Below are 27,780 nucleotides of genomic sequence, written 5' to 3'. Positions count from 1 at the left end.
AAAGTTGAGGCTAGAAGGCAAATTCAAGACGCGTTTTTCGCATCTGTGAAATCCGCAATCTCGTAGTTTGTAGAAAAGATCCAAGGATTTTACATACCAACCTGATAGTTTTTGTGAAATGAGAGAAACGCTCTTTCCTATATATTGATATATGTGTGTATTGTAAGATAAATAAATGTTTTGATGCAATGCAATGCGTTTTACTTTTATTGATAAAAATCAAACAAAGACATATAATTTAAAAAATTTATTATACTAATGTCAACTTACTATACAAATATTCGAAAAGTAGGAACTAATTAACGAAAGATCGGGTATTTAAACAGTAAACCCAATATGAAAAATGATTAACACGTTGAAAAAAAAACTTTATAAAGGTCTAGAATAGACAGTTTCTTTTTAATATTTTCTGCGCTTTTTACCTGAAACCAAAAAAGAGAATTAATATTTCGTATTAAAGCAAAATTACAAGGGTGCCTACGTTTTTATTATCAGATATAATTCAATGACGTCATTATATTTCAGTCGGGAAAAGAAGACAAAGTAAGAATCATCATGTTAAGACGGCCGGCCATCTGTTAGTAAAATCCATTAATCATTTACGAAATTTTCTAGAAAAATAAAAGTTTAGTTTTGCATATTGAAATTTTGGCCTATAATTTAAATCCTCAATTGTAGAGTTCAGGCTAAATAGATAAAAAACTATTCTACTTACCATAAAATACTTAATTTGACTGTAGATGGATGTTAGGCTAGGATCTGCGTAAGTTTTTTACTTATTGAGTTTAATATTAAAGAAAAAACTATTGCAATAAATCGACAAAGTGCTTAGATAATATAAAAAAATATTGTTTATCAACAATATATACTGTTTCTTAGCATTCTTAGAAAGCTAATCGAAGAAAATGTACTATTAATATGGAAAATTTTCGTATATACGAATATTAAATCTTATTTATATTTTATAATTTGAGGATACATCTACACGTTATATGGAGCACATTGTTTTGAATGAAAAAATTATGTATTTTGAGAAACTCGGAAGCACAAGCGCAATTTCTTTTTCCTCCAACGAAATCCAGCCTCACCTGTAAAAGATAAATGAATGATCCTTGAAAATTGTGAATCGTTCGTACGAGAAATTCTCTCAAAATAATAAACAGCTTTATAAATTGCTTGTATCCGACCTTTGAAGATCTTTTATTGGAGACACTTATATTACAACTACAAAAACCAGAGTTTATAAACATTCCATTAACTACCTAAGTGTTTCATAAATACAATTCTTCAACATCAATAGAAATATAGAAACCTCAAAATTAACATCTTATAACTAAACTTCATATTACCTTGGATACGCAATATAGCTGTTTTTTATTCAGAATATTGGTGTGTACGTCATTATATTTCCGACGGGAAAAGAAGACAAAATGAAAAAGTATTCATCATAAAATTGTACGCAAATACTCAAATAATAAACATAATTTGTATTATACTTACTTTTGTCAATGAAGAAACAAAGATGTAACCGAGATAGCACGACGCGCTGCGATTTACACCTTCTAAAAAAAGAAAATTATTTGATTAGCTTTTTAAAAAAATCCCTTACGAAAGTAAGTACTTTCTTAATCCTTTAAGAAAGTAAAATTTCGAGGCTAACGTCAATATTAAAACATTAACTTTATAATTTAAACTAGATGTCATTATTATAAAAGCATTCGTACAATGATTTACCGTTTTAGTTTTTAACGACTATCGACGCATTTTAAACTGAGGCAATATAATAAATGTCACCAACTTTGATGTAATTTAGCATATCAATCGTATATAATTTATATTTACCTTTAAAACTGTCCAACTTGGTCTCTAACTTAATACGGACACCTGAAAAACAAAAAAGTATTATTATTGTTAAATAACTATAATTAAAAAATAACACTGTTTTGTATAAATTATTATAAAACCAATGCTATATTGCTACAGATTAAAGAAAGATAATTTCCAATAGATTTTTAAAACAAGTAATCGATTACATAATACGATAACTCTGCTGTAAGCACAAAAATAGAATCCAATGATGCATTTAATCTGATCTAGGTATAAATTTATTGGAAATAGAGTGTCAAGACTACCTCAAATTGTTTTCAATATCAATAATATAAAATGGTCAATCAGTTTATCAGTAACAACTCAGAAATTCATGTAATTAGAAAAAACAATTCTCAGGTATTATATCCAGTACTTAAAATATTTGCCATAATATGCAAAAATATACAAGGATTTTTTAAACCAAATGGTTTTGTTTACAAAGGGTGTACTAATTTAAATTACAGTCAAAAGATTTTCCAAACAATCCTTTAGACTAATAGATAAGTGTCATGAAGATTATTATTTGCAGATGTAACATTAAACATAACATTAGACAAAGTCTTATGGTAAATACTTGAGCCATCAGAGAAACGTACGCTTTATAAAATAGAACATTCCAACGACATAGCGCATAGAATTGGTGAATAAAATTGCGTATGTATTTGTTGAGGTCAAAAATTTATATCATATTATGGCAATTAGCGTCGTTTAATTAACTTACCGCTTATAATTAATATCATATGCGTCTGTGTAGATATAAAAAACGGGAACGGCAAAACTGTTTAGCTGCAGGTCAAATCTCTTCCAGTTAAACTCTCTTCCTGATCTCCTCTAGATAATGTAGTTGAAAAATAATAGCTAGAACGGCCGGAAATATTCGAAGGGTACTATCTTGTAAGGTTGTCTTGAATTTGATTGAAGCATTAAAACTTAATATATAATTGTATGGAAAGACGAAATGTCCTTTATGAGGCAAGGGAGAACTACTTGGATTTTCATCCATGACAGCTTTCGGGTTCGTTAAGCAGGAACAAAAAAGATAAGTTCTAAGTAGTAATTTATTTTTATTCAGGATATTGAATTCATATATTTTAATATAGTACCTTAATAAACAGAATACACTAGAGTGGCGAAACTATTTGGGAATGAAAATACTAGAATGTGCGACAATATAAATATCCTATATAACTTATGCTGCTTGTCCAAAAATGTTTCTATAGGCAGAGTTTTTGGTTCATCATTGTGTTATTGCAAAGAGGTTACTCGTTCGAGATTTTACATGTTAAATGAGGTTCCCAACCTCAAACATGACGAGTTCGTTTGATGCAGTGAAAAATGGTTATCTAGTTAGGGCCAGTTTTTTGATCCGTAGTTAACTCAACTATTGGTCAAATATCGTTACTAATAGTTAAAATTCAGCAAAATGCGTTTTTTGATCCGTGGTAAGAGTTACTAATGGTCAAATATCTAACCATTAGTCAGAAAAGTTAACTACTCAGTGTAGGAAGGTTAAACAAGATGGCCGCTGGTTATTCATAAAGTAACAGCTGATTGTCACAGAAATCAAGCTATGATAAATACATTTATTATAAGAAAAAGCAAAAAATTAAGTAAAATGTGGTGGAAAGAGCATTTAGAGCGTGGAAAAGAAGGATCTCTGCATAGGGTCACAATTAAGGGTGGCTTTAAAAAATGTACCTACAGGCTATCATTGTTGTATATTGCATAATATATTTATATAAAAGAGGGAATATCTGCCGAAAGACGATGGAAATTCCACACTTTACCTTCCATAGCAGAGATTTAGCAGAGCATTAGAATCATTACTAGCTACAGAACCGCGGTAGTAAATGATGAAGTATATTAATAAATAATATTAAATTCATCATGTATTTAAAAGCCTATAATATTAACTCATATGTAAACGTACTTGCAATGAACTACAGCTATACATAAGTAAGCGACCTAGGATGTTCTTTAGGACTTTCTATTACATATATGAGTTAGCATCAATCTACTTTATTACAAGACAATTTAAATAAAACATGTAACTAAATTAATAAAATGTTTAATTATAACATAAATACAAACAATTTTTATTAAAAAAAAAACAAGACAATATTACAATACCGTTACCAGTCATGCAGTTTGAAAAGGTAAACTGTTTATGGTTAAAAGTTGAAATAACTAGAATTTTAACACAGCATTAGAATTATTACTAGCTACAGAACCGCGGTAGTAAATAATGAAGTATATTAATAAATAATATTAAATTCATCATGTATTTAAAAGCCTATAATATTAACTCATATGTTACCTACATACTTGCAATGAACTACAGCTATACACTAGTTGGCGACCTAGGATATTCTTAAGGGCTTTCTATTACATATCGTCAGTTAAGTTCTAACAGTGCGAAAGTCATTTTTTGGCCGTTTTGACATTTTAATGCCATTGGATGAAGAAGAGTGTCGTGCTTCTCTCCGACCAATCAGAACACAGATAGCTAGCCAATAGCGCTTCGTATTTCGAAAACAGTGACATCGCGTAAGTAAACTTAAGGATCAACACAACGTAAGTCATGCACTCAGTGTACTGGGGAGTCAGTCTGAGTTGCTGTGTGAGATTTATTCCCAGAAAAAGGTAATTATTTGCATTATTTAGTGCTTCCATTATAATAACTTTGTTTTTTATTTATTGTTGAAACTTTGTAACATGAAAATAGGTAGTTTGTTTTGTAATTACCTATATTATTACTTAAGTTTCCGAAATGAGAACTTGACTTACGCATTGTTTCGATTGTTATTTACGGAGTTATCGTGAGTTACGTAGTGTTATTTTAACCGTTATTTTCTTCCAGGACTGCAACAATATGGATTCTACGAGTGATAGTGAGAACGAGGAAATCTTAGAGTTATGTAAACAGTTAAAAATTAAAGCACCTCTAAAAAAACCGAAGCTAAGAAATATACCTTTATCAGAATTAGAAAATATAGATATAAATAACTTGCCTGTTCAAATTCTACCTGATATTCTGCCAGAATGTAATGAGGGAACTGCTTTAGTAATAAATCAAGAAATATTGCAAAACCCGGTGATATCTGCAGCTGAGACAGAAGCAATTGCCCAACATAATATTGAAGAACCGTCTCAAGAATCAGTTCCAATTTCATGTGAAGAACTGCAACAAGACCTAGTGTTACAAGATTCAGCTCCACATTTAGATGAGTCACGATTTCAGGAGATAGACCCTTCATTTGAAGAGCAGCCATCTGTTTCAACGACTACTACAAACCCTCCATCTCAATTAGAGATACAGCCGTCGGATGATGAGTACGGAGATTTAAATACTAATAGAAAAAGAAGCATAAAGGGTTTTGGTAATTCTAATAAATGGGACAAATCTAGGGTCAAAATTAAACGTATGAAAGGCGAAGAGTATGTCGGTTATCGCAGAGATAGGAAGGTCCAAGGAAATGAGAAATTTAAAGTGCTTCACGATATACCTCGTCCAGCACGTGAAATGGCTCCTAGGTGCACCTCTATATTTTGTACAAAATCAAAGATCCGTGGCTGCCCAAACTTGACTGACGACGAAAGACAGGATATATTTTCTAAGTTCTGGAAAAATATGACATGGGATCAAAGGAAACAGTATGTTGTATCTAACGTCTTGATTTGCGAGAGAAAACAAATTAAAAAGACAATAGATTCTAGACGGAGTGAAAGCAAACAATACTTTCTGCCTACGTCTATTGGACGAATTCAGGTGTGCATGCAGACATTTCTAAAAACTCTAGGGTTGAAGGAGTCTACTGTAAGATGTTGGTTGAATAATTCGGAGCACGGAATAGCAAAAACATCTAATGACGTCAGTGAAAGGGGTGTTATCAGAAAAGATGACATAGCATTTCTTAAACAGTTCTTTGCTTTGTTACCTAAAATGCCATCGCATTATTGCAGAGCGAATACATCAAAACTATATTTAGAGCCGATCATTGAAGATAAAACTATGCTTTACAAATTATACGCCGCGGAGTGTGAAAAAGCAGAAAAAAGCGCACTTAGCCGATGGACATTTGACAGAATTTTTGATGAGCTAAACCTGAGCCTATTTGTAGTCAAAAAAGATCAATGCGACACTTGTTGTTCACACAAAGTGGGAAATATAACTGACGATAGATATTATATCGCTCACATACAAGCAAAAGAGATGGCCAGAAATGAAAAAGCAAAGGATAAAGAAAGAGCTCAACAATTCGGTGATGTACACGTTTTCACGCATGATCTACAAGCTGTCAAGTTGTGTCCTCAATTACAGGCTAGTGCTCTTTATTATAAGACCAAACTCTGTGTACATAATTTCACGATGTACAATCTAGCAACCAAAGATGTCTACTGTTACTGGTTTGACGAAACTAACGCTGGTCTTACTGCTTCCGTATTTATTTCATGTATCATACACATACTCAGGAAAACTTTAGAGCATAAATGTATTCCTATAATCCTGTATTCTGATGGCTGTACAGCTCAAAACAGAAATGTATTCCTTGCTAATGCACTTTTGCAACTAGCGATTGAAAAAAATGTCGTGATCGTACAAAAGATATTGGAAAAGGGCCATACACAGATGGAGTGTGACGCAGTACATAGCTCCATAGAGCAAAAAACTAAAAATAAGGAGATCTTCCTACCCTCTCAATATGCCTCAATATCCAAGGAGGCTAGACCTAAGCAGCCTTACACAGTTGAATATTTAAGTTATGACTTTTTCGATGACTACTCTAAAAAAAATACTTTTATGTTAAAAAAATTCGTTTACTGCGGAACGCCTTACGCATAGGACGTATCCTTGTGTACAAAAAATCGTATCGCGAAATTAATTATCTATAAGGAACTGTTATTAACCTACGTTAAAAGTAATACTTGGATATTATTAAATTTTAGTGTTTTTTTTTTTGTGAGTGTATTTGTGAGCTTTATTCTGGACGTTGTCTTTAATAACAAATACAACAGGACAGCTATGACGAAATGTGGGGAATGCAATGAAGGCCTCCTTGATGGGGCAGTTTGCTCATTATGTAAACAGACGTTCCACTACAATTGTATAGGAATTACAGAGGGAGGATATCGAAAACTTGGTGACAGAAAATCTACTTGGCGTTGCCCTAAGTGTAAATCAGGGGGACTATGTCTACAAGTGAATACACCGACACTTTCTCCAACGCATGAACCTTCCAGTAAGATCTTAGAAGAGATAAGAACCCTGTCCTCCAGAATGACAGCCTTTGAAGAACTTGTAGGCCAGATAAAGTTAATGAGAGATGAGTTCTCTGAGCTGAAATCCTCAGTAGTCGAAGCTAGCACAATAATTAAAGACTTTGGGTTACGACTACAAAATATGGAGGATAGGCTTCTGGAAGTAGAAAAAACCAAAGAACTTATTAATGGTTTACAAAGCAGAGTTGTTGTCTTAGAATGTGAAAGGGATGCGGCAGAGCAATGGAATAGAATGAACAACGTTGAGTTAAAGGGAATACCACAGACCGCGAATGAAAACCTGCTGGATTTAATAGTAAGCATAGGATCCAAAGTTAATTTTGCTGTGACGAAACAGCAGTTAAACTTTATAGCCCGCACACCATCAAGAGACTATAATCACCCAAAGCCGATTGTTGCGTGTTTCAACAGCAGGTATGTTAAGGAGAACTTCGTGACAGCTGTGAGATCTTTTAACAGGGAGAGCGCCCTATCTGCCAACCTGTTAGGACTTAGAGGCTCCGCAAAAATATTTGCTAACGATCACCTGACCACCCGGAACAAAGTTCTTTTAAATAAGACAAAGCAGTTAGCCAAGGAAATGGGCTGGCGGTATGTTTGGGTCAAGCACTGCAAGATTCAAGCACGAAGAAGTGACTCGTCACCAGTTTGTGTAATAAAGTCAGACAAGGATCTTCAGAAAATAACGAAAGGAGAAATGTGACTTTGTTCTCGCACGGTATTTTATCCAGCTCAGTTTTTTATATTATTATCATTACGCTTTATTATTGTTACCATTATTTTTTTACATTTACACATTATTGTTACCAGACCTCTCTATTGTTCGCTCTGGGTTGACCGGTTTGTCACAAGTAATACTATTGCTAAATACAACTCTGCTGCTATAATCATAAGGCTCATATCCTGCTGTGCCTCATTGTTTTCGAAATTAAGCTATTATCGCATGCTGAGGGTACTAAATAATTTGCATGATTTTACCGGGATATATTATTGTCTCACTCACTTTGATATTGATTTAAGACTTTCAGTAATGTACATCGAATTGATATTATATGAAACATATAAGTGTTTTTGCACATACGATACATACTTGAATTATTTTATATTATTTACAGTTGCACTATCTCATCAAGAATTATTTACAAGTCGTATAACTGTTGTATGTTTTTACGGATTCAGTAAAGAAAATAGGCTGCTATCTCAATGTGGACTTAATTATTTTGACGGTAAGCTGGCGATAGATAAAGTAGCAATGCTTGTTAATAATATAACTTGCATCAAAATGCTATCGTCTACTCTTATAGTCGTAGTAAATAACTTAACTTTCGAAAAATCATCGTTACAGCTCAAATTCCATGTAATATATAATGTGTATAGTATTCGTGTTGTGTATGTATGTATTGTTTAAAATTGCATATACATATTACATAGGCATTGGCAATAACTTGATTTCAATTCTTTGAATATATACTACCAAAACCTACGTGGCTTACGTACCAAGTGCAGCAATCTTCTAAGTAGTATTTTGTTAAACTCATATGATATCCTTTCTTTTACGGAAACATGGTTAGTTGATGGTATTTATAATAACGAAATGTTTGACAACAGATACGTGGTCTTCAGACGTGACAGAAATTATGAGAAAACTAGACAGACCAAGGGCGGAGGGGTCCTACTGGCAGTGAATCGCAATTTAAAAGTAAGAGAGCGAGTAGAATGGAGGTCATCTGCTGAAGACATTTGGATTACAATTACGTCTGGAGCTAAAAAACAAAAAAATATTCAAAATCTACACATCTGTACCTTATACCTTTGTGCCGAAAATTGTGGTAACTCCTTTTTAGACCAACTAAGTAACTTTACGCGTAAATTAAACGAATTAATTTTTTCAAACCCACATGACAAATTTTTAATTTTAGGAGATTTTAATCTCAGTCATATTGACTGGTCTACGAGCGACGATGATTACACTTGCCTCCAACCGAAGGGCTACTCCGGATTGCAACAAATCGAGTTAATGGATACATTGATTCTTGGTAATCTTAACCAATATAATCATGTAAGAAATGTATACGGCAGAATATTGGATCTGGTTTTCTCTAATATTGCGGTGAAAGTCAGTGCATGTGACGATCCCTTGTTACCTGAAGACCCACATCACAAATCTTTATGTATCTTAACTGAGTTTTTACTTACCGATACTATTGAGGATAACAGAATAGTAAAATACATGTATAATAAAGGAAGTTATGAAGAAATTAACAATGAGCTAAGAAACTACAATTGGCAGAATACTTTATCGTCGAATGATTTGGAAGATGCTGTATCAACATTTTATGAAATTTTATACACCTTAAGAGATAAATATATACCAAAGAAAACTTATAAGTTGTATCATTACCCTAAATGGTACACATTACCTTTAATTAAAATGATCAAGGAAAAATTTAAGTTTCATCGTAAGTTTAAAAAGTACAAGAACCTCTCGGATTATGAATCTTTTTCGCTTCTCAGGTCACGTGTCAAGATTCTTGAGAGACAGTGCTTCAATGAATATATTAGCAGAACTGAAAATTCAATAATAACTAATCCTAAACATTTTTGGTCTTACATTAAAAGTAAAAAACTTAACCACTCCTTTCCGAAAACTATGAATTACTGTAGCGAAACAGCCAGCAAGGGTGAAGATATCGCTAATCTTTTTGTTAAATACTTTAAGTCTACGTATAGAAATGATAATTTCAACAATCCATACACAACCGTAACTACCACATCACAACATGCACAAAACAGTGACTCTAATATATCCGCAATCGAAATACAACCTAAAAAAATATCGGCATTGCTAAAAAAACTAGATCTCTCAAAATCGGGTGGTCCCGATTTTATTCCACCACTATTCTTAACGAAGTGTGCTGATAATTTGTCAAAACCACTTTCGTACTTATTTAATTTCTCCATACGCAAAGGTCTAGTACCTAACATATGGAAAGCAGCTTTCATTACTCCTGTTCATAAAAAGGGCAATAAATGTGATATTGAAAATTACCGACCAATTTCTAAACTATGTCTCATTGCCAAGATCTTTGAAAAAATTGTATATCAACAGGTGTATGCAGCTGTAAAGCCTCAGCTCACCAGTGAACAACACGGGTTTTTAAGGAATCGATCTACGGTCTCAAACCTTATTATTGCCAATGAATACATATCGAGTGGCATGGATAGGCGAGCGCAGGTCGATGTCATCTACACAGATTACAGCAAATGTTTTGATCGTATTGATCATGACATCTTGCTTACTAAGTTGGCTTCCATGGGTATACACGGCGACCTGTTTCGCTGGTTCAAGTCATACGTTGACAATCGTTCACAAGCGGTCGTTTTACAAGGATATACATCTAATTGGATGTCTATTCCTTCAGGTGTTCCACAGGGCTCCTTATTAGGACCCCTCTTATTTATACTATTTGTGAACGATATACTATCATGTTTTAAATATTCTAAAATATTACTATATGCGGACGACATGAAAATTATGAAGATAATAACAAACGCGCAGGATGCATTACAACTCCAGGATGATTTAAATCGATTTGAGGATTATTGTTTTCGAAACAAGCTGGATTTGAATGTCTCGAAATGCTTTTGTATGACATTTACTAGGAAAAGTAATAAAATCAGTATAACATACAAACTTAAAAATTCTGCATTAGAGGCTGTCGATGTTATTAGGGATCTAGGAGTTCTGCATGATAATAAGCTAATATTTGATTTACATGTAGATAGTATTGTACGGAAAGCGACCAAAATGCTTGGCTTTATTTTAAGAACATCATCTAGTTTTACCCAAGTAAAGACATTGAAAATTCTATATTGTGCGTATGTTAGAAGCAACTTAGAGTATGCATCACAAGTTTGGAACCCTCAGTATGCTTTTTACAATAATAGAATTGAAAATATCCAAAAAAAATTTCTTAAGCACTTGCAATTTAAGACCAAAATTTCGCTGCCTGATTACAGAGCCCGGTGTAAACATTTTCACATGTTACCATTGTCATTACGACGTGATATTGCGGACACTATCTACCTTATGAAAATTGCTACTGGCGAAGTCGATTGTACTGAGCTAGTGAGTAAAATAAGCCTTCGAACATATAACAAAACACTTAGAATTATGAACATATTGCACGTGCCGAGAGTAAACACAAATTATAGAGGGAGGAACTTTATGGTTAGGGCAGCAAACAAATTCAATAACTCAACGGTGGACATTGACATGTTCGCTTGGAGTGTGGAGGCAGCAAGGAGAGCTCTGGTACAAAATTATTTTAACCAGGATGAATGAAGTGTATTGACTTCATTTTCATTGTCAACAAATTAAATTCTGTTTTTCTGTTTATTGTTATTGTTTTGTTTAACACTAAAATTTTTTGAAATGTCTAGGTACCTTCTTGTTATATATATTCATTCAAATTAAACTATTTGTGAAGATTTATAATTGGCCCATGTTGTTATGTATATATTCATCTATTTTTGTATTGTGCTGTGAATCTTCTTATGAATAAATAAATAAATAAATAAAAAAAATAAATAAATAAATGTACGACTCCATTCGTCCTGGTCGAATGCCCAACGATCCTACAGTCACAGACATAAAAGTGCTGCAGTATAACCCTAATGGAATTATAAAGTACAAATTAAGCTATGATGCGGAGTATCAAGAGATACCACGTGGTAGAACTCGACGAAGAATGTTTATTTTCCCTGAAAACCTACCTAGTAAACCAAAGCTATACCAAAGCAAATTAAAAATAGCTGAAAGCAAATGGCGCCATTTGCAAGAATTGAAAGCCGTTATTCCTTTCGACTGTCATAGTTATTATGACTCCCTGCCTCATTGATTTGATCTCTTTTTATATATTTTTTTTTGTTTTTATCATTATTTTTTGAAAGCTGTCAAGGCGCTTTTACTTGTTTGTTGTGAAAAAGCGTTTAAAGTATTAAATAAGAGTTATTAGTTTCATAAATGTATACGTTGTTACTTGTATAATTTGCTTTATTGATTTTAGAAGAATATTTTTTTTGTTAATAATTTTGCAATAAATATACTTTTTTAATTTTAATTTAATTAACCTCTGCTTATAAGATTTTTTTTAAGTTGCCAAGGCGCTATTACTTGTTTGTTGTAAAAAGAGTTTAAATTATTAAATAAGAGTTACTAGTTTCATAAATGTATATGTTGTTACTTGTGTTATAATTCATTATTTTAATTTAATTAACCTCTGCTTATAAGATAGCCTAAGAAACATAACGTATGTCCAAACAATTTTTAGTCTACAGAGCGGAAGTCACGGTAACTTAATAATATAAATATTTTTTCACTTAAAACGTGTTTTATTTCTTCAATTATTATATTTTAAATATTTTTTCCTAATAATGTATACCTCTAATGTAGCTACATAAAATTATATGCAGTTTTTTCTCTCTCCTGTAAAGTTGTCATTTTTGACTTTCGCACTGTTAGAACTTAACTGACGATATATGAGTTAGCTTCAATCTACTTTATTACAAGAAATGTTAAATGAAACATGTGACTAGATTAATAAAATGTTTAATTATAACATAAATACAAACAATTTTTATTCAAAAAACAATACATGAAAAGCAGCAATTTAATACATATTTACTACCTAATTGTCTCTTCTTGCATTTCACTTGCATGGATTTTTGGCGGGCTTCAAATCAAATCATTTATTCAAAATGGCACTTTTGAATAAAGATTATTCTAGTTGCCGCTTTCAAAAGGTAGTTTCATGTGGAGAAGAATGGGCAAGAAACTCCACAGTTAAGTTCTTTTTTTTTAAATAAAATTTAGAATATTTGTATACATAAGTTAAATAATTATATGTGAAGACTATGTACTCCTAAAATAATATCACTATACAGGTCTTTATTGTAGTTAGTAATACTAAAATAATGTGTTTGTAGTATTATACAACAAAAAATAATATGTAAATTTAGATCTGCAACCAATTGATTTTGTCAAGGCTCTATGATTATCCTATGAAGCAGGACCAGTTTATTTCACAGCATTCTTCTCTTGAATATAATCCTCTAATTTGGATTATACTTGTTTACAAATGTAAATTTTCACTTATTGCGGAGTTTTAATGTCACAGGGTATTTTATTGAAACTTTTAACCCAATATATACATAAATGATGTTTGAATTTTGGCTAATCTGAAAGATGGTTCAGCTACTTCATCTTTATTTCTAGTAATGAAATTCTGTCTAACAGATTCGTGACAACAAAGTTTATATCTGGCTCTGACAGCTTTCTTTTGAAAAATAAAAATGGATTCAATGTCAGCAGCCCGACCCCACAGTAAAATCCCGTACGAGATTATGCTTCTTTGTGCAGCAAATGTTTTCGATTCTCTTCCTTAGCATAATTCGGCAAATCACGCTCTCCCTTTTTGTTTTTATAGATAGCTGGAGTGATCCATTTCTTTTCAGGTTAGGACTGGGTAATCCTTGAGTAGCATCATCAATTTGGTGGTTTCTTTTTGAGCCAAGTTAGTACGGTCCCTTTAACAAAACATAAATGTATTATTTTTTTACGAAACACAAGATAAGCCGGAATAAATAACACGAAAATATGTTTGTACTTACTTGTTTGCCCGTTGGCTGCTTGCTGACATCGTTATTTATATATTTTAGTATCTTTATAGGTGTAAACCGTATTAAAACAGAGAAAAACAACTTTATTTATATTTTGATTAATTTGACACTTCAAACTTTTCAAGAACAAATAACGAATGAAGATGTCAAAAATGGATTTCATTCACTCAGTTTGTCTAGTGTTGTCATACAAAATAAATATTCCCCACAAATAAAAAACATTTTTATTGGGATGTCATTGTTCATTGCACTGGCAACAAATTGGCCAGTTGTTAAGTTTGACTATAGTTAAAATAGACATTGAAAAACGCATTTACGATTCTACTACTGGTAAGTCATTTAACTATAGTTAAAGTAACAAATGGTCATACCACTTTTTACTACGGATCAAAAAACTGGCCCTTAGATGAACAGGTGAAGTCTACGTTGATAGAAAACATACTGTAGCCTTCTGTACTTGCGGCTGCAAGGTTATTACAATTTAACTGTTCCAGTGTATTATTTTAGAAAATCCTCTATGCTTATAGCCCAATGGGGTTTTATAATAATAATAACAATAATTATTTATCAAAATTTTAGGTCAATATACATAAATAAAGCCACTGCAAAAAGAATTAATTTAAATTTTGTCTTTCATCTGTCGTGTCGATCATCTTCATCGATCGACATCTTTTCTTTAAGGTCTGAGGTATGCCTAATGCAACATTTCATTTTACATACAATGCATTATTGCAGTAGTATTCACATTTAATGGCAACTTGAATGGATGAATTCTTGTATGTATTCATTTGCCATATTGTCTGTTGCTTACAAATCAAACCAAACCAAGTGAATTGCCGAAACACAGTAAAGGGAGGCAAAGGGTCGTTACCTTAACGCATCCATCTTAGGAGTGTCCAACAATATATACAAAAACCTATTAATACCGGTCAGCACATCTGTGCAACCAGCTTTAAGTAAAACTAGCTAATTTTATAAACTAATTCATATTTAGCCGTATGGTTTTACTCGATGTCGCTCCACAATTGATGGGGTTGGCAATTTTTTTATTTTAAGATCATGAACGCTTCCGATGCCTTCGATTGTGTTCATCATGAAATCCTGGTAAAACCTTTAGCACTGTGGCAATGACAACAAAGCATTAAAACGAATGGACTAACATCTGGGCAGTAGAATTTAAAAAGTAAATAGAATATGCCTGTCTGGTAAATATCAAACTTGTACCGACAGGATTAGTCTGAAAATATGGTCGTACCTCAAGGCCCCATACTCGGGCTATTATTATTCTTCATTCGTATAAATTATCTTCCAGTTCCTGTGAGAGAGCATCACAAAAAAGTAATGCAATCTCGAGTGTGGTTCATTGGTTGATTACCAATAATTTTATGAAAAATAACTATAAATAAAGTAAAATGAATTGAAATTGTAAACTCTACAGTGTCCATACAGAATGATTATTGATCTGCTGACGCTGCAAATAATGTCATCTTATTGTCTTTCAACATACAGGTACAACAAAACTTGTCTTTAGTTATTTCCATAGTATAATGTCAAGCGCTGCATAAGCGAGCTGGCTCCCAGGAATGTGTGCGAAAAATTTTGCCTTGTAATGGCGTTATCATAATAATACTTATAAATAGAACAAAATTAGTGAACCAAATTCAAAGCTTCATAAACCAAAAAAAATCAAAGAAACTTTTTTAAAACAAAATATTTAGCAAGAGAAAGTATAAGCATTATCGGAATAAATGAATTTCCTGAGATTCTTGGTCTGGTGTGTTCCTCATACCATACCACTTACATTTTTAAGTGACGTTCATAAAAGATTAGGTCTAATAATAATCTATAACCTTGATTAATCAATGATGGTGATGTGTCTAAACTTTAGCCAAGATTACTTTCATATTATTAAAAGTTACAAAAGCCGGCGTTATAAAACCTGCAACAAGTAAATGTGGTCAGGTAATTAAACAAATACACCTCGCTAGTTTTTAGGAGTACGTAAAAATGCCCCAATTTAAGAGTTAACGAAACAAATATGTAATTTTTCTCTATTGTCGGTAACTTCAGACGAAACACCTTTTCTTTCGTTCTTTCTTCGTCTTGCGTGATAAGGAATAAACTTAGAATAAGTTTAGTAATAAGCATAGTTAGTTTATATTAAAATATCAATATGTACAAAACTTTCAACAGTATATAATATACAGCAATTGATATGTATTAAACAAGATTTTTAAATATTATTGGGAGCTCCTTGAATATGGAGCATTCACAGAATTACAAGTGAATATGCTCGCTATTATAACGAATACCGATCGATGTAATTAAGGCATTTAATATAATTAATTCAACAGTTCAAATGTTGGGATGACAATTACATTGAACTAATATTTATGTTATTGTACACGACACTAAACTTCGAAACAAATTAGAACCAAGACTGATCTAAATACTCTGTATAACAGCTATATCTCTAAAATAATTTGTCATTGATCCAGTCAGTTTGCTTACACACATTTGTTCAGTCTATACACTACAGATATTTTAACTCAGAAAGTATGTATAACATGTATAAAAATTATTAAATAAATCAAACATTTGTTATCATAATTCGAACATACTTACCCATTTGGAGAGTACCTAATGTAAAATAAATTAAATATATTCTTCTGTAGAAGACCCACAACGGAATTCTAATCCTTTCTTAGTGACATGAAAAGTTTAAAAAAAGTTATGCATCGCAGAATCGCATTGTACATCCCGCTATTTTGGTTTCAATTAACAGATTCCCAAATACTCTCGAAAAGTATTTTTTTATTACATTCAACTAATATTTATGAATCACACCAAATGGGTTGATTGGTAATAAATAATATTGCTTCCTCGCCATCGAAATGAAGTAATATGTATGTTGACTGGGAGACTATTAATCTTCTTGTCTTATAAAATATCCTGACAAATAAAGTTCTTCTGTATGACACACGCAGTCAATTTTGGTCCAAATGTTAGTTAATGCTCTTAGAACGACCATAATTTCAGTGTATATAATGGAAACAATTTATATTTTTCTTATAGTCATATACACTGCGGCGCGCTTTGATTGACGTATAAAAAAATAGTAGTCTACTAATTATGCGCGAACTACACATTTATATAATATATTTCTCGTATAATTATTTGTATTTGGTGTATTTAGCATGTTAGAATGATAAAATTGCAGGATAGATATGGGCCCGTGTTATTTTATAAAAATAAATATAGTGTAACTCTATGTTAACACACAATGGAAAGAAGAAAAATCTGTATTAGAAGAAGAGAAAGTTTATTTCAGACTAGTGTTAGTAACTACATAAAAAACAATTCATATTTGTACGCTATTGTGTAGTCAGTTATTTCTACTTGTCGTCTTTTGCTGCACCAGTCATGTTACACGAAAACGTAAAGAATTTACCGCCCCATCCGCAGTTTTAAGTAATTTCGGCAACTTAAATTATTTTATGTTATTTAATTGTCGTTATTGAGGATGGGTGCAATCCAATGTTGATTGTATGGAAGCTAATTAAACCAACCAAAGTAAGTAAAAATGGAGTGATCACACCGCGGGTTTGTTCGGTAAATTGACGTTACATGGAGACAACGCAAGCAATTACAAGCATTATATTTCTTTCTTTTTTTTACATAAATAATACCTATATATCAGGTTGTCACCTAATACTCTTCACCTTCTCGCATGTGAGGCCATTGCAACGGTGTGAAAACGTGAACAGAACATCCCTATTACCTCGTTCGAGACATTTCTGATATGTATAATAAAAGTCAAATTCGGTCTAGTATGTTATGTTGAGAGTCAATGTTCGATTCAATGTCCTTTGCAATTAAATCAAAATAAATGAATATGTTAACTTACACTTTAAAACGGGTTGACAATTTGCTACAGCTTCATTTTTTGGACATCATTGAAATAGGGCAAATTATTTTTGACATCCTACTGTAGTATCACTTTTTTCATAACAGTACGCTTACTAAAACAATTTCGGGGGTAGTAATCATAAAATATAAGGATTGTTGTTTTATCTAATACAAATTTATTCATATATTACAAAAGAATTTATTGACTATTCAAACAATTGAAAAAAAAATATATAGAAAAGAACTGGTTCAGGATAAAATTAAAGAAGGAACATGTGAAGTTACAGTTAGGTAGTACAAAAAGCTATATTTCATTATATATTCAAGAGAAAATGACAATCTAATTGCACTATGCATTCACACATATATATTTATTATATTTTTTATTACACGCAGTCTCATTGAAAAAAATAATTTTACAATAAATCTTTCACGGCTTTCTTTAAAGCAATTCATGCTCGGGCATTTGAATAATAGAAATTTAAATTTTTCTTATGTCTATAAACCTAAATCGATCCTATATAACTACTACATTAGAGCTAAAGTAATTATGTACCTATTCAATTATGTTTAAACATTACAAATCTAATTATATGTTATAGTCGGAGACGAAGAGAAACTAGTTATTATATATAAATTATCTTTAAATATTTTTATTTATTTTAAATTTTAAGTATAAAACATTGAGAATAAAATTGCCTGTTACTGTACGATATACGTGACCTATACTTATTAAATATCTACGGAAAGTACAATCGTACTCATTAGGTGTTTATGTCGGCAACACATAAAGCATTCAATTTTCCAAACATCACTTATTTTAACTAATATTTAAGATTTAGGGTATATTATGAAAATAGTCATGATTAAGTCTAATTGATCGCAACGCATATTTCGATTTTTTCCAATGAAGTATTCGGTTAGTGAAGAATACTGGAACGCATTAGGTAACATTGCTGAATACGCATAAATTCGTATTAATAGCAGAGCCCTTAGTTAGTTCCTAACCAAAACATCCTCGAAATACGCGCATCACGAAGTACGCGACATCATTAGAATATTTAGAAACGACGACGTTTGTTTGGGTAATCGTCCATTGGGCGTCCTTCCCAAACTCGGTTCTGCGGCATGTCGTCAAAACCTCCACGTGGCATGTCGAACTGGTCTCTGAAGCCTCCGTCCTAAAGTGAGCAATCACAAAAGTGGAAATTCTAAGTGTCTAAGATCAAAATTCAAATTTAAAAATACAATTTACAAAACAAATACACGGCACTAACAACTGCACCTGTCTAGATTATTTGTGACAATTGCTTGCTTTATCAATATCGTCGACTATTTTCGCCGCGATGTAAAAGAAATTCTAAAGCAAATTGGCAGTTTTGGCATATCTTTTCTGTGGCTCACATTTGAGTTCCAGTATTTTTTTATTTATCTATTTATGATAGAAGTATTAGTAAAAAACTTAGTCTATGACCGAATGTTTGCCATAATTCGTTACCCCATGAGGGAATTTAATGTAATATTATTTAAAATAATCCCGAAAAAAGTCGGTATCTGGCGTCACGAACCAGAGCATATTGAGCAGCACATTGAGCAGCATATTGAGCAGAGCATAACTCCTCACTAAATGTTATGGAATTCGTAATTGTCATACAGATAAACGCTTTATAGATTAGTTTAATATCATCATTTATTGTATATTTGACGCAAAAAATAACAGAAGTCATTTCGGTTTCGGCCTATTGTTAAAAGTAGTATTTTATACGATAAACAACATTTATAAAAGATCACTATTTCGATAAATAAGAAGGCTTAAATTTCAGTGTTAAAAACATACTGGTATACCAGAATTTCTAAGAATAATATTTGCACATCTATCTAATCATGATGATTACATATATGTAAGGGATTATAATCACGACGATTCACCACATTGTTTAATATTATTAGTTCAAGGGGACTCAGTCAAGTCCAATGGTATAAAGATAATTTTCACATCGATGTCTGGGAGTTAATAAGGTCAACATTAAGTTCCAATTAACACACTTTCGTAATAATTGCTTTGAGAATCAATATCTCTCGATTGATAGTTGGTAGATAAATTTAACATGCTGTACAGGTACAGGTATGTATGTGAAAAAAGTATTTCGGTGTAACACAATACATGTAGTAATAAAAGAATTCAAGCCTATTTCTACGCAATGGCTACCATTGCGTAGAAATAAGCAGAACTAAATGGTGATTGGTTACTAGTAACTCATTAAACATAGTTCTATATGTAGTAAATTTTTGCATTAAACATAGTCATTTGATTTTTATAAAACACCTCCTTAATAAAGTGCAATTTACAAAATTGTGGTCAATTAGAGTTCATTAGTGGTTCTCAGTATTCATCGGTAACACGATTTTGTTATTTTGTTAGCTGAGTTAAGATGTCAATGGGCAACTCAGCAACATTTGCATTGCGAAACTCGAGTGAAATAATATTGACAATAATCAAACTTAGTCATTTACCGATTTAAAATTGTTATCAAAACCAGGCAAATGTTACAAGATATTACATCTGCTTTAATTAAGTAAGAACCGAATCGAATGAAAAAAGGACATTAGTTTGCTAAATAGTACGGCGATGTGAAAGTATAGAACTGGAATATTTGTACTCTTGAGTACAATCCCTTGCGGACCTACCCACGGTTAAAAATTCACAAAAACGTGAATCGTCAACGTCAATAGTCAATAGAGTTGAAATATATATCTTTTAGAGTTTCAGACAAGACTTAATTTCTGTTTATAAAGTTATTTTTAGTTTATATTTTTGCAAGTAAAAAATATTTTCTTTACAATACGTGTGGAAGATATGTGCGGAAAAGTATGAATACTTATGTACTAGTGTATGTACTACCCGTCATCACACCAATTAAAATGTCTCAGGTAAAGAAAAATAAAATGAGAAACGTGATATATAAGAAAGTACAGGTTTTATTACATATTGCCCCTTTTGTCAAAGAAATATTAATTATAGTATTGTCTTTTATTAATTATGCCAGTTCAATTTTAACTGCAATAAACTTCAAAAGATATATTTAAGCCTTCCACAATCTACTAGTGTTCTTTAAAACATCGTTTACGTATAAAATGTATGTTAGGTATGTCATTTTTTATTTGTAGCTTATTTATTGTGAACTAATTCAATATAAATGTAGGTTTTGTCACATATCAATTAGCTTTATTTAAAAGGTCATAGTCACAAATTCTAAATAGATAAGTATTTAATATTGCATTTGTTTTAATGAAATAAAAATTCAATTTAGCCATTTAATATAAGGTTAACTTTAAGGAAATTACCTAGGTAATGTCACGTATTCATCTCGTTCTGTTACAATTACTAAATAATCCTGTATAGAGGAACATTCAATTATAAAACCAGTTTTAAATTTAAAATATCTAGGTACTTACCATGGGTTGCTGATTGTCAAACATGCCCTGTTCTTGACGATCAAGCATTGAGTTCAGTCTTTGAGCCTGTAATAAGTATGTACATATTAGTCCTGAAAAGCCTTTGAAAATATTTTAATTGTATTACATATTGCCCCTTCTCTTAAAGAAATATTAATTATGTGATTAATTTCGTCAGCCATTTAATTTCTTTTTTATACTGCAGTTACCAAATTTTATCTTTTACATTAAATCTTTATTCCAGTGGGAAAAGATTTGGGACCTTATTGACTTGAAGTTTGGACTTGATGTTAAGTGACATTGAAGTATGTATTATATAATTTTTTGGTATTTGTCTATGGGGGTGTAGTCTATTAGTTTATGTTAGACTTTCTAAGTATTGTATAATTTTTTGGAATTTGTCTATGAGGGTGTAGTCTATTAGTTTATGTTAGACTTTCTAAGTATTGTATAATTTTTTGGAATTTGTCTATGAGGGTGTAGTCTATTAGTTTATGTTAGACTTTCTAAGTATTGTATAATTTTTTGGTATTTGTCTATGGGGGTGTAGTCTATTAGTTTATGTTAGACTTTCTAAGTATTGTATAATTTTTTGGAATTTGTCTATGAGGGTGTAGTCTATTAGCATGTTTCTGCAGCATGAGTTTTCCAGTGTGAACCTGCGTTATTAAAAGCATGTAATGTTTTGGTATTACGGGGATTCTCGATTAGTTATAGTCGTTATTTTCTAGCTTACGAATTTCTGTCTGTAATAAAGTTTTAAGATTAGAGTTATTAAGAATGTGTATAAAGTGCAAGAAAAACCAACCTGCACGAAGAGCGTGTTCTCCTGCTGCCTGCGCCGCAGCTCGTCGTCTTGCAGCCGCATGCGCTGCGAGAGCTCCTCCTCGTGCCTCATGAGCTGCATCCTCTCGGTCTCCCGGCGCTCGTCCGCAGCCCTCTCCGCCATTTCCCAGCTGCGCTTCTGCCGCTCCCTGTCCTGCTCGCGCTGTCGGAGCTGCTCGCGTAGCAGTTCAGTCTCGTGCTCGTATCTATATATTGAATTCGCGTGTTATTATAAATAAAAAGTATTTATTCATTTTAAGTACATTTTTATTCTTATTTGTAATATTTGGAAACCCTTTTAAGTAACAAAATACCTGTGTTACCCAGCTCTTCCATACTTTCTAAATTCCTTAAAATAATTATTATTATTTAACCTGATTTTATTTATTTTTAAACTGTTATCAACACGGCTGAGTGCATAAGTGTGCAACTGTGTGTGTGAGTGTGTGGATGAATAAGTGTGTAATTGTAAGAATTCTGGGTGGGAGGAAATTGCACAGGAATATAAGAATTTTCTTTAAAATTGCGTGAAAAATAACAACTCTAAAATAACTTACTTGGCAAATTCCATCTGTGCCTCGAGTTTCTCCTCCTCTGCAGCAAGCTCTTTCTTGAGGGCTTCCTCTTTCTGGCGATGAAGCTCATGTAACTGCTTCCATCTTGTTCCATACTCATGTTCAAAGCTTGCCGCTTCAGCAAATCTTGGACCAACCTAACACAAGTAAATGGGTCTTAAAACCAATAAAACGCATTTTACAGATACAAAATATTCATGTCTCTTTAGCATTACATAATAAGCAATATAAGTATAGAGAGAACTATATTCTATGCAGTAAAAGTGTTCCATTAATGTAGGATTAGAATATAACAATAATAATTAAATTATTTATTTATAAAATAATTAATTTAATGTGATGAAAATTAAGGAAAATCTACCTCTCTGGCTTTAAGATATTCTGGATGTTTTTTCGAAATATTCTTTTCTGGAAAACCATCAAACTCATCTGGTTCTTCCAAGTTCTCAACTATGACTGGCCGCAATGATCTGTAAAAGATAAGAATTTCAAAAACCATTACATTTCTGTTATATTTGTACAAAATATTACGATTTATTGCATTAAAAAATACTTACGATGTTAAAAAGAAGCATCGTTCAGAGCAATTTCTGATTGCAGCGAGAGCACTGGGTTTTCGGGAGAATTCTACTATTCCCTCACCCAATGTCTTCCCCCTTTCGTCCACCCTCACATATGCTCTTTCGATTTTTCCGAAAATTTCAAATGCCTTATACAAGAGTTCATTCGAGACAAATGGCGGTAAATTCTTAACTCGCACGGCACTGTTGTGTGGAGCAAACCGCACTCTCATAGATCTTCCATTCTTCATTTTACCATCTAATTCACGTTTTGCCTTCTCAGCGTTAACTCTGTAATCCTGAAAGCCAAAAGTGGTGTGAGTTAAATACAGAAAAAGTATGTTGTGGGAAAAAAATAACTCATAAAAATGTACATACCATTTTAATGAAACCAAAGTTCTTTTCCTTATTCAAGAACAACTCTGCAGTTTCTCCGAACTGGTTAAACAGATTAAGAATTTCTTCTTCTGTTACATCATTGCAAAGATTACCAATATAGAGTCTACTTCTTCCATTAAACTTAACTTCTGGTTGTTCAATGGTTGGCAAATCAAGGAGGGGCCCCATGAGGTCCTTTAACTTATTAGCCAACATGTGTTCCTAAAAACAAAAAAAGTTATGAAACTAAACTAAAATAGAACCTTAAATTAAACACATTGTTTGGAAATATAAGTTAGTAGATTATGATGGAGACATCAATAAATGAGTCGTGCAAATTTCCTAGAATTAGCAGTGTAAATACCTAATTATTTTATGTGTATAAAATAAAAAAATATGATGCTCTGAGATTCAAGCCTTGGGACAAAAAAAAATCAAAAATAAAAATTACCTCTCGTTGCACTGGTTTTCCTTCAAACTGCCCCCCTCCAACCCGACTGTTAGTCCTCTGTTGATTACGAGCTGGGCCCTGGCCAGGTGGACCTTGACCTTGTCCTCCTTGGCCTTGTCCTCCCGGACCCCTATTGAACTCTCCTCTTGGACCACGCTGTTGTCCCAAATTACCTTGCTTGTTACCTTGGTTACCTTGACTCCAACCACCTTGTTTCCCAGGGCCACCAAAGTTACCATTAACATTCTGTAACATAAAATAAAATATTGTTATTTCTTCTGTATAACTAAAATTCAAGAAAAAAAACTAATAATTATAGACTAATAAATATAGTTTATGAAAAAAGTTATTACCTTTTGGAAATTAGATTGGTTGTTGTGATTAATGATTGGTTTTGTTTCATTAGGAACAGCCTTGTCAACATTATCTTTAGAATCTTGCTTCAGGGCAGGATTCTGGTTTACTTTTGGTGTTTGTGGTTCCTGTGGTTTTGTCTGATTCTGCTGTGGACTAGGTTTTTGATTTTGTTGATCCGTCTGCTGGTTGATAACTTCTTTTTCTTTTGGTGCTTGTTGGGTAGCCGGCAGCTGTGGGGGCTTGTCTTGAGTGACTGGTTTTACCTGTAAAAATATGTCTGTATGTGAATTTCCAACTTCCTTAAATTTAAAACAAAAAGTCAGAGGGTTGGATCTTATATTCAATACCTTGATTGTGATTAAACTGAGTGTGTAGGAGTCTCGGGGGACCTTGATTCGAAAACCTCCGTGAGATTTGGAGTAATTTTTGCTGCTTAAGTTGTAGTTTAAAATAAATTAAATATTTAAAAAAAATTTCGAAATTTTGTGCAATATTAGAAGTTTGTAAACAATCCGCCATTGTAAACTTTTCTATTTACCTTGAATTTGCTTATTCAGACCCCTAGATAGGGTCTCGGGGGCCTTGATTTGAACACTTCCGTGACATTTGGAGTCATTTATGGTATCTGAGTTGTAATTTACACTAATTAAATATTTAAAAACACTTTTTGATGTTTTGTGCAACAGTACAAATTTGTAAACAATCCGCCATTTTAACTTTCGAACTTTTCTATTGGTTATCCAATTAATACTTTTCTATTGGTTACTAGAGATTTACTAGAGATGTGACATTTTGCATAAAATTAATCGATTGTTTTTAGTATGAAAAATCGATGATAATAAAGAATTGTTTTTTTTTATTCCTACTACAATAAAGCTAATTCTTACTAAAAATCGATGATAATAAAGAATTAATTTTTTATTCCTACAGCTTATAAAGCTAATTTTTACTACAATAAAGTGTTTACTTTATTTTCTAAATTTTATATTCAAAAATCAGAGCACCCCACTATCCACGTGGTCCGGTCTTGTCTGTCGGCTTTTGAACGGCTCCGGCGCGAAGGAAGAGCAGCCCCCACCCGCTACGTGCCAAAGGACAGGCATGAAATGCCTGTTCTTTGGTACAGCGGGTGGGGGCTGCTCTTCCTTCGCGCCGGAGCCGTTCAAAAGCCGAATTATTAATTAGAATTATCAGAGCACCCCACTTTCCACGTGGTCTAGTCTTGTCTGTTGGCTTTTGAACGGCTCCGGCGCGAAGGAAGAGCAGCCCCCACCCGCTGTACCAAAGAACAGGCATTTCATGCCTGTCCTTTGGCACGTAGCGGGTGGGGGCTGCTCTTCCTTCGCGCCGGAGCCGTTCAAAAGCCGAATTGTTATATAGTTCGGCTAGGTTAGGTTGGTATATTAATATTTAATTTAAATAACTGTTCAAAAAACCAATTATTATCTAGTACAATTAAGTTAAGTTAGTATATTAATATTTAATTTAAATAACTGTTCAAAAAATGAATTATTATCTGGTTCAGTTAGGTTAAGTTAGTATATTAATATTTAATTTAAATAATAATGGAAAGTGGAAGATTTTCATCGAATATTTAAATCGCGCTCTAAATTCGACTTTTTAAAAATCGATATTTTTTACATCCCTATTCATTTTTTAAACGCAATCGGCCATTTCGAATTTGGATTTTGCCAGAAGAGTGTGTTAGTGTTACAGTACGGATTAGCCGTTAAAAATCCGCTACTTTTTACATTTCTTTTGTTTTTTTGTGAATGTGCGTTATTTTATTTGCATTTTTTTGAAACTTGGTGAACTATGCTTGGTAAACGACCGGCTTATGTGGATGACTTTGAGGACGATGGGTCCGGTTAATGTTAGGTATATATGTTTTGGTTTTTTTTATTTTTTTATTGAAATAACTGTTTCTGGTGCTTGAAATTGGTTGGGGGTGATAAGTAGACCCTCCACCCCCCCTCTCCCCTCCCCCTCTGACCTCAAAATCGAGGTACTGAATTGTAAATTTTACCCAGATATAGCAAGTATAGAGAAAATTGAAAGCTAAATTAAGTGATGCTTATTTTACTACATATGTACCATTTGGTAAGTTTTCAAATGCTTTGAATTTCTTGGCAGTTTCTGGAATAGATTTAAATTTAAATAAAAATGTACCTACAAAGCTTCCAGATGAAATTAAACAGTTAACAAGATGGCGGCCTCATTAAGTTACATTTAGTCGCTAACTACGGACACAACCCGCTAAAATGTTATTAAAAGAGAATAAGTAGCCAAAGATGCCACGTAAATACCTCGTTAGGGCGTTGACCTCCTTGATGAGGGGAATTTCTGTGATTATGTTCAAATCTAGAGTTGTTTCCTCCTCGAAAGCCTCCACCTCTGTTTCCACGACGGCCACCTTGTCTTTGTGGCTGGGGTGGACCACCAAAACCTCTGTGTCCAAAGTGATTCATAGCTTGGCCTTGCATTAGAGCTAAAAAGATAAACGCGTTGAAAATCACAAGACGCCATCACGTCACATCATATATTTAACATATATGGTAATTAATAGTACATACCTTTTGTAAAACCTGCGAGGCAGCAATCAAAGCGATTAACCGAAAATTGTAAGAATATTTAATCACATAAAAAGGAGAATAACTGTTTAAATATAATTAAAATAGAAATATGTAGCAAGCACATCAATATCAGTGTACGCTTGACACTAAAATGGCGGCGTTAGAAAACAGCGGAAACACAAACTTGTTAAGCCGGAAAGGTTAAGGGCAAGTGTGACTATATGAAAAAATAAAATATTGCAAACGCTAATTAATATTATGAAAAAGTTTTATGGTGTTTTTAGTATTAAAAGTTATTGTATTAAAATATAGATCTAATTTAACTATCACTGTAAAAAAATTTAAATCCATAGAAATAGATTATTCTAAAACAGGGTGGTGAGGTAATTTGTAAATTAAAGCAAAAATATTTCTCTAAAGCCATCGTTTATGGCTAAGTCACCAGTCATCTAAAGTGCTTATTACACTATGCGATATTCAGACTGTCTTAAAATCTAATTAGCAAGCTCGCTATCACACTGGACTGAATACCGCATGCTAACTCATTTTTACTCATTTGCAAAGCGTACGTAGTCGGTGACGGATGTCGCCATGTGAGTTAAGAAACTACCTTAGAGTAGGAGTTGCCGAGTTTGAATGACTATTAAAATGTTATATTAGTAATTTATATTATTATATGTAATTTAATAGATACTCCATACATTCAATATGGCAATAAAAATGGCATGTCTCGGTACAAATCAAGAACAGAACCAGGCTGGCACACTTTATTATGTTGCCATTAGAGAATCGCAGAAAATTTATTTAAATTTATTGACACATCGTTTGCAGCTAAGATATTCTATAACAAGATTGATTGTCCGAAC

At 32.6% G+C, this 27,780-nt stretch overlaps 2 protein-coding genes and 2 long non-coding RNA genes across 6 annotated transcripts; 1 reads left to right on the top strand and 3 right to left on the bottom strand.

Annotated features, from left to right (window-relative positions):
* Positions 1 to 233: 233 nt before the first annotated feature.
* On the bottom strand, positions 234 to 27,079 carry LOC111001107 (hrp65 protein). 2 transcript variants are annotated; one of them, XR_006750416.1, is made up of 14 exons: positions 26,915 to 27,079; positions 26,648 to 26,829; positions 24,338 to 24,604; positions 23,985 to 24,230; positions 23,534 to 23,755; positions 23,153 to 23,454; positions 22,957 to 23,065; positions 22,578 to 22,732; positions 22,004 to 22,226; positions 21,196 to 21,261; positions 1,843 to 1,884; positions 1,501 to 1,562; positions 716 to 1,088; positions 234 to 422 (listed from the first exon to the last, which is right to left on the bottom strand). XR_006750416.1 is itself a non-coding variant. In XM_022270819.2 (11 exons), exons 2-11 carry the CDS (start codon positions 26,822 to 26,824, stop codon positions 18,801 to 18,803), a joined length of 1,887 nt encoding a protein of 628 aa, XP_022126511.2. In that variant the 5' UTR covers positions 26,825 to 26,829; positions 26,915 to 27,079; the 3' UTR covers positions 16,077 to 18,800. The 2 variants fall into 2 exon arrangements, 1 of the variants encoding a protein (XP_022126511.2); XM_022270819.2 differs by lacking the exons at positions 234 to 422; positions 716 to 1,088; positions 1,501 to 1,562; positions 1,843 to 1,884 and adding an exon at positions 16,077 to 18,920.
* On the top strand, positions 4,348 to 8,011 carry LOC110999393. Of its 2 annotated transcripts, none has more exons than XM_045629531.1 (2): positions 4,348 to 4,512; positions 4,730 to 8,011. In XM_045629531.1, exon 2 carries the CDS (start codon positions 6,893 to 6,895, stop codon positions 7,850 to 7,852), a length of 960 nt encoding a protein of 319 aa, XP_045485487.1. In that variant the 5' UTR covers positions 4,348 to 4,512; positions 4,730 to 6,892; the 3' UTR covers positions 7,853 to 8,011. The 2 variants fall into 2 exon arrangements, with proteins under 2 accessions (XP_045485487.1, XP_045485486.1); XM_045629530.1 differs by having other exon boundaries at positions 4,730 to 7,348.
* On the bottom strand, positions 13,634 to 14,230 carry LOC110993979. The gene is made up of 2 exons (XR_002600206.2): positions 13,822 to 14,230; positions 13,634 to 13,737 (listed from the first exon to the last, which is right to left on the bottom strand). It is a non-coding gene; the product is annotated as an uncharacterized LOC110993979 (long non-coding RNA).
* LOC123689439 lies at positions 24,666 to 25,644 on the bottom strand. Its single transcript, XR_006750417.1, has 2 exons — positions 24,880 to 25,644; positions 24,666 to 24,770 (listed from the first exon to the last, which is right to left on the bottom strand). It is a non-coding gene; the product is annotated as an uncharacterized LOC123689439 (long non-coding RNA).
* Positions 27,080 to 27,780: the final 701 nt, after the last annotated feature.

The sequence above is a fragment of the Pieris rapae genome, chromosome 9, assembly GCF_905147795.1.
Source record: "Pieris rapae chromosome 9, ilPieRapa1.1, whole genome shotgun sequence".
Taxonomy (NCBI): domain Eukaryota; kingdom Metazoa; phylum Arthropoda; class Insecta; order Lepidoptera; family Pieridae; genus Pieris; species Pieris rapae.
Note: the sequence above shows the minus strand (reverse complement) of the source record. Positions and strands in the feature narration are given on the sequence as shown.

Excerpts from the sequence above, each read along its gene's own strand:
- LOC110999393 (XM_045629530.1), top strand. The coding sequence starts at position 4,742 with ATGGATTCTACGAGTGATAGTGAGAACGAGGAAATCTTAGAGTTATGT.
- LOC111001107 (XM_022270819.2), bottom strand. The coding sequence starts at position 26,824 with ATGCAAGGCCAAGCTATGAATCACTTTGGACACAGAGGTTTTGGTGGT. Across the intron at positions 24,605-26,647 it reads GAGGTCAACGCCCTAACGAG|GTAAAACCAGTCACTCAAGA; the intron begins GTATTTACGTGG and ends ATATTTTTACAG. Across the intron at positions 24,231-24,337 it reads ACCAATCTAATTTCCAAAAG|AATGTTAATGGTAACTTTGG; the intron begins GTAATAACTTTT and ends TTTATGTTACAG.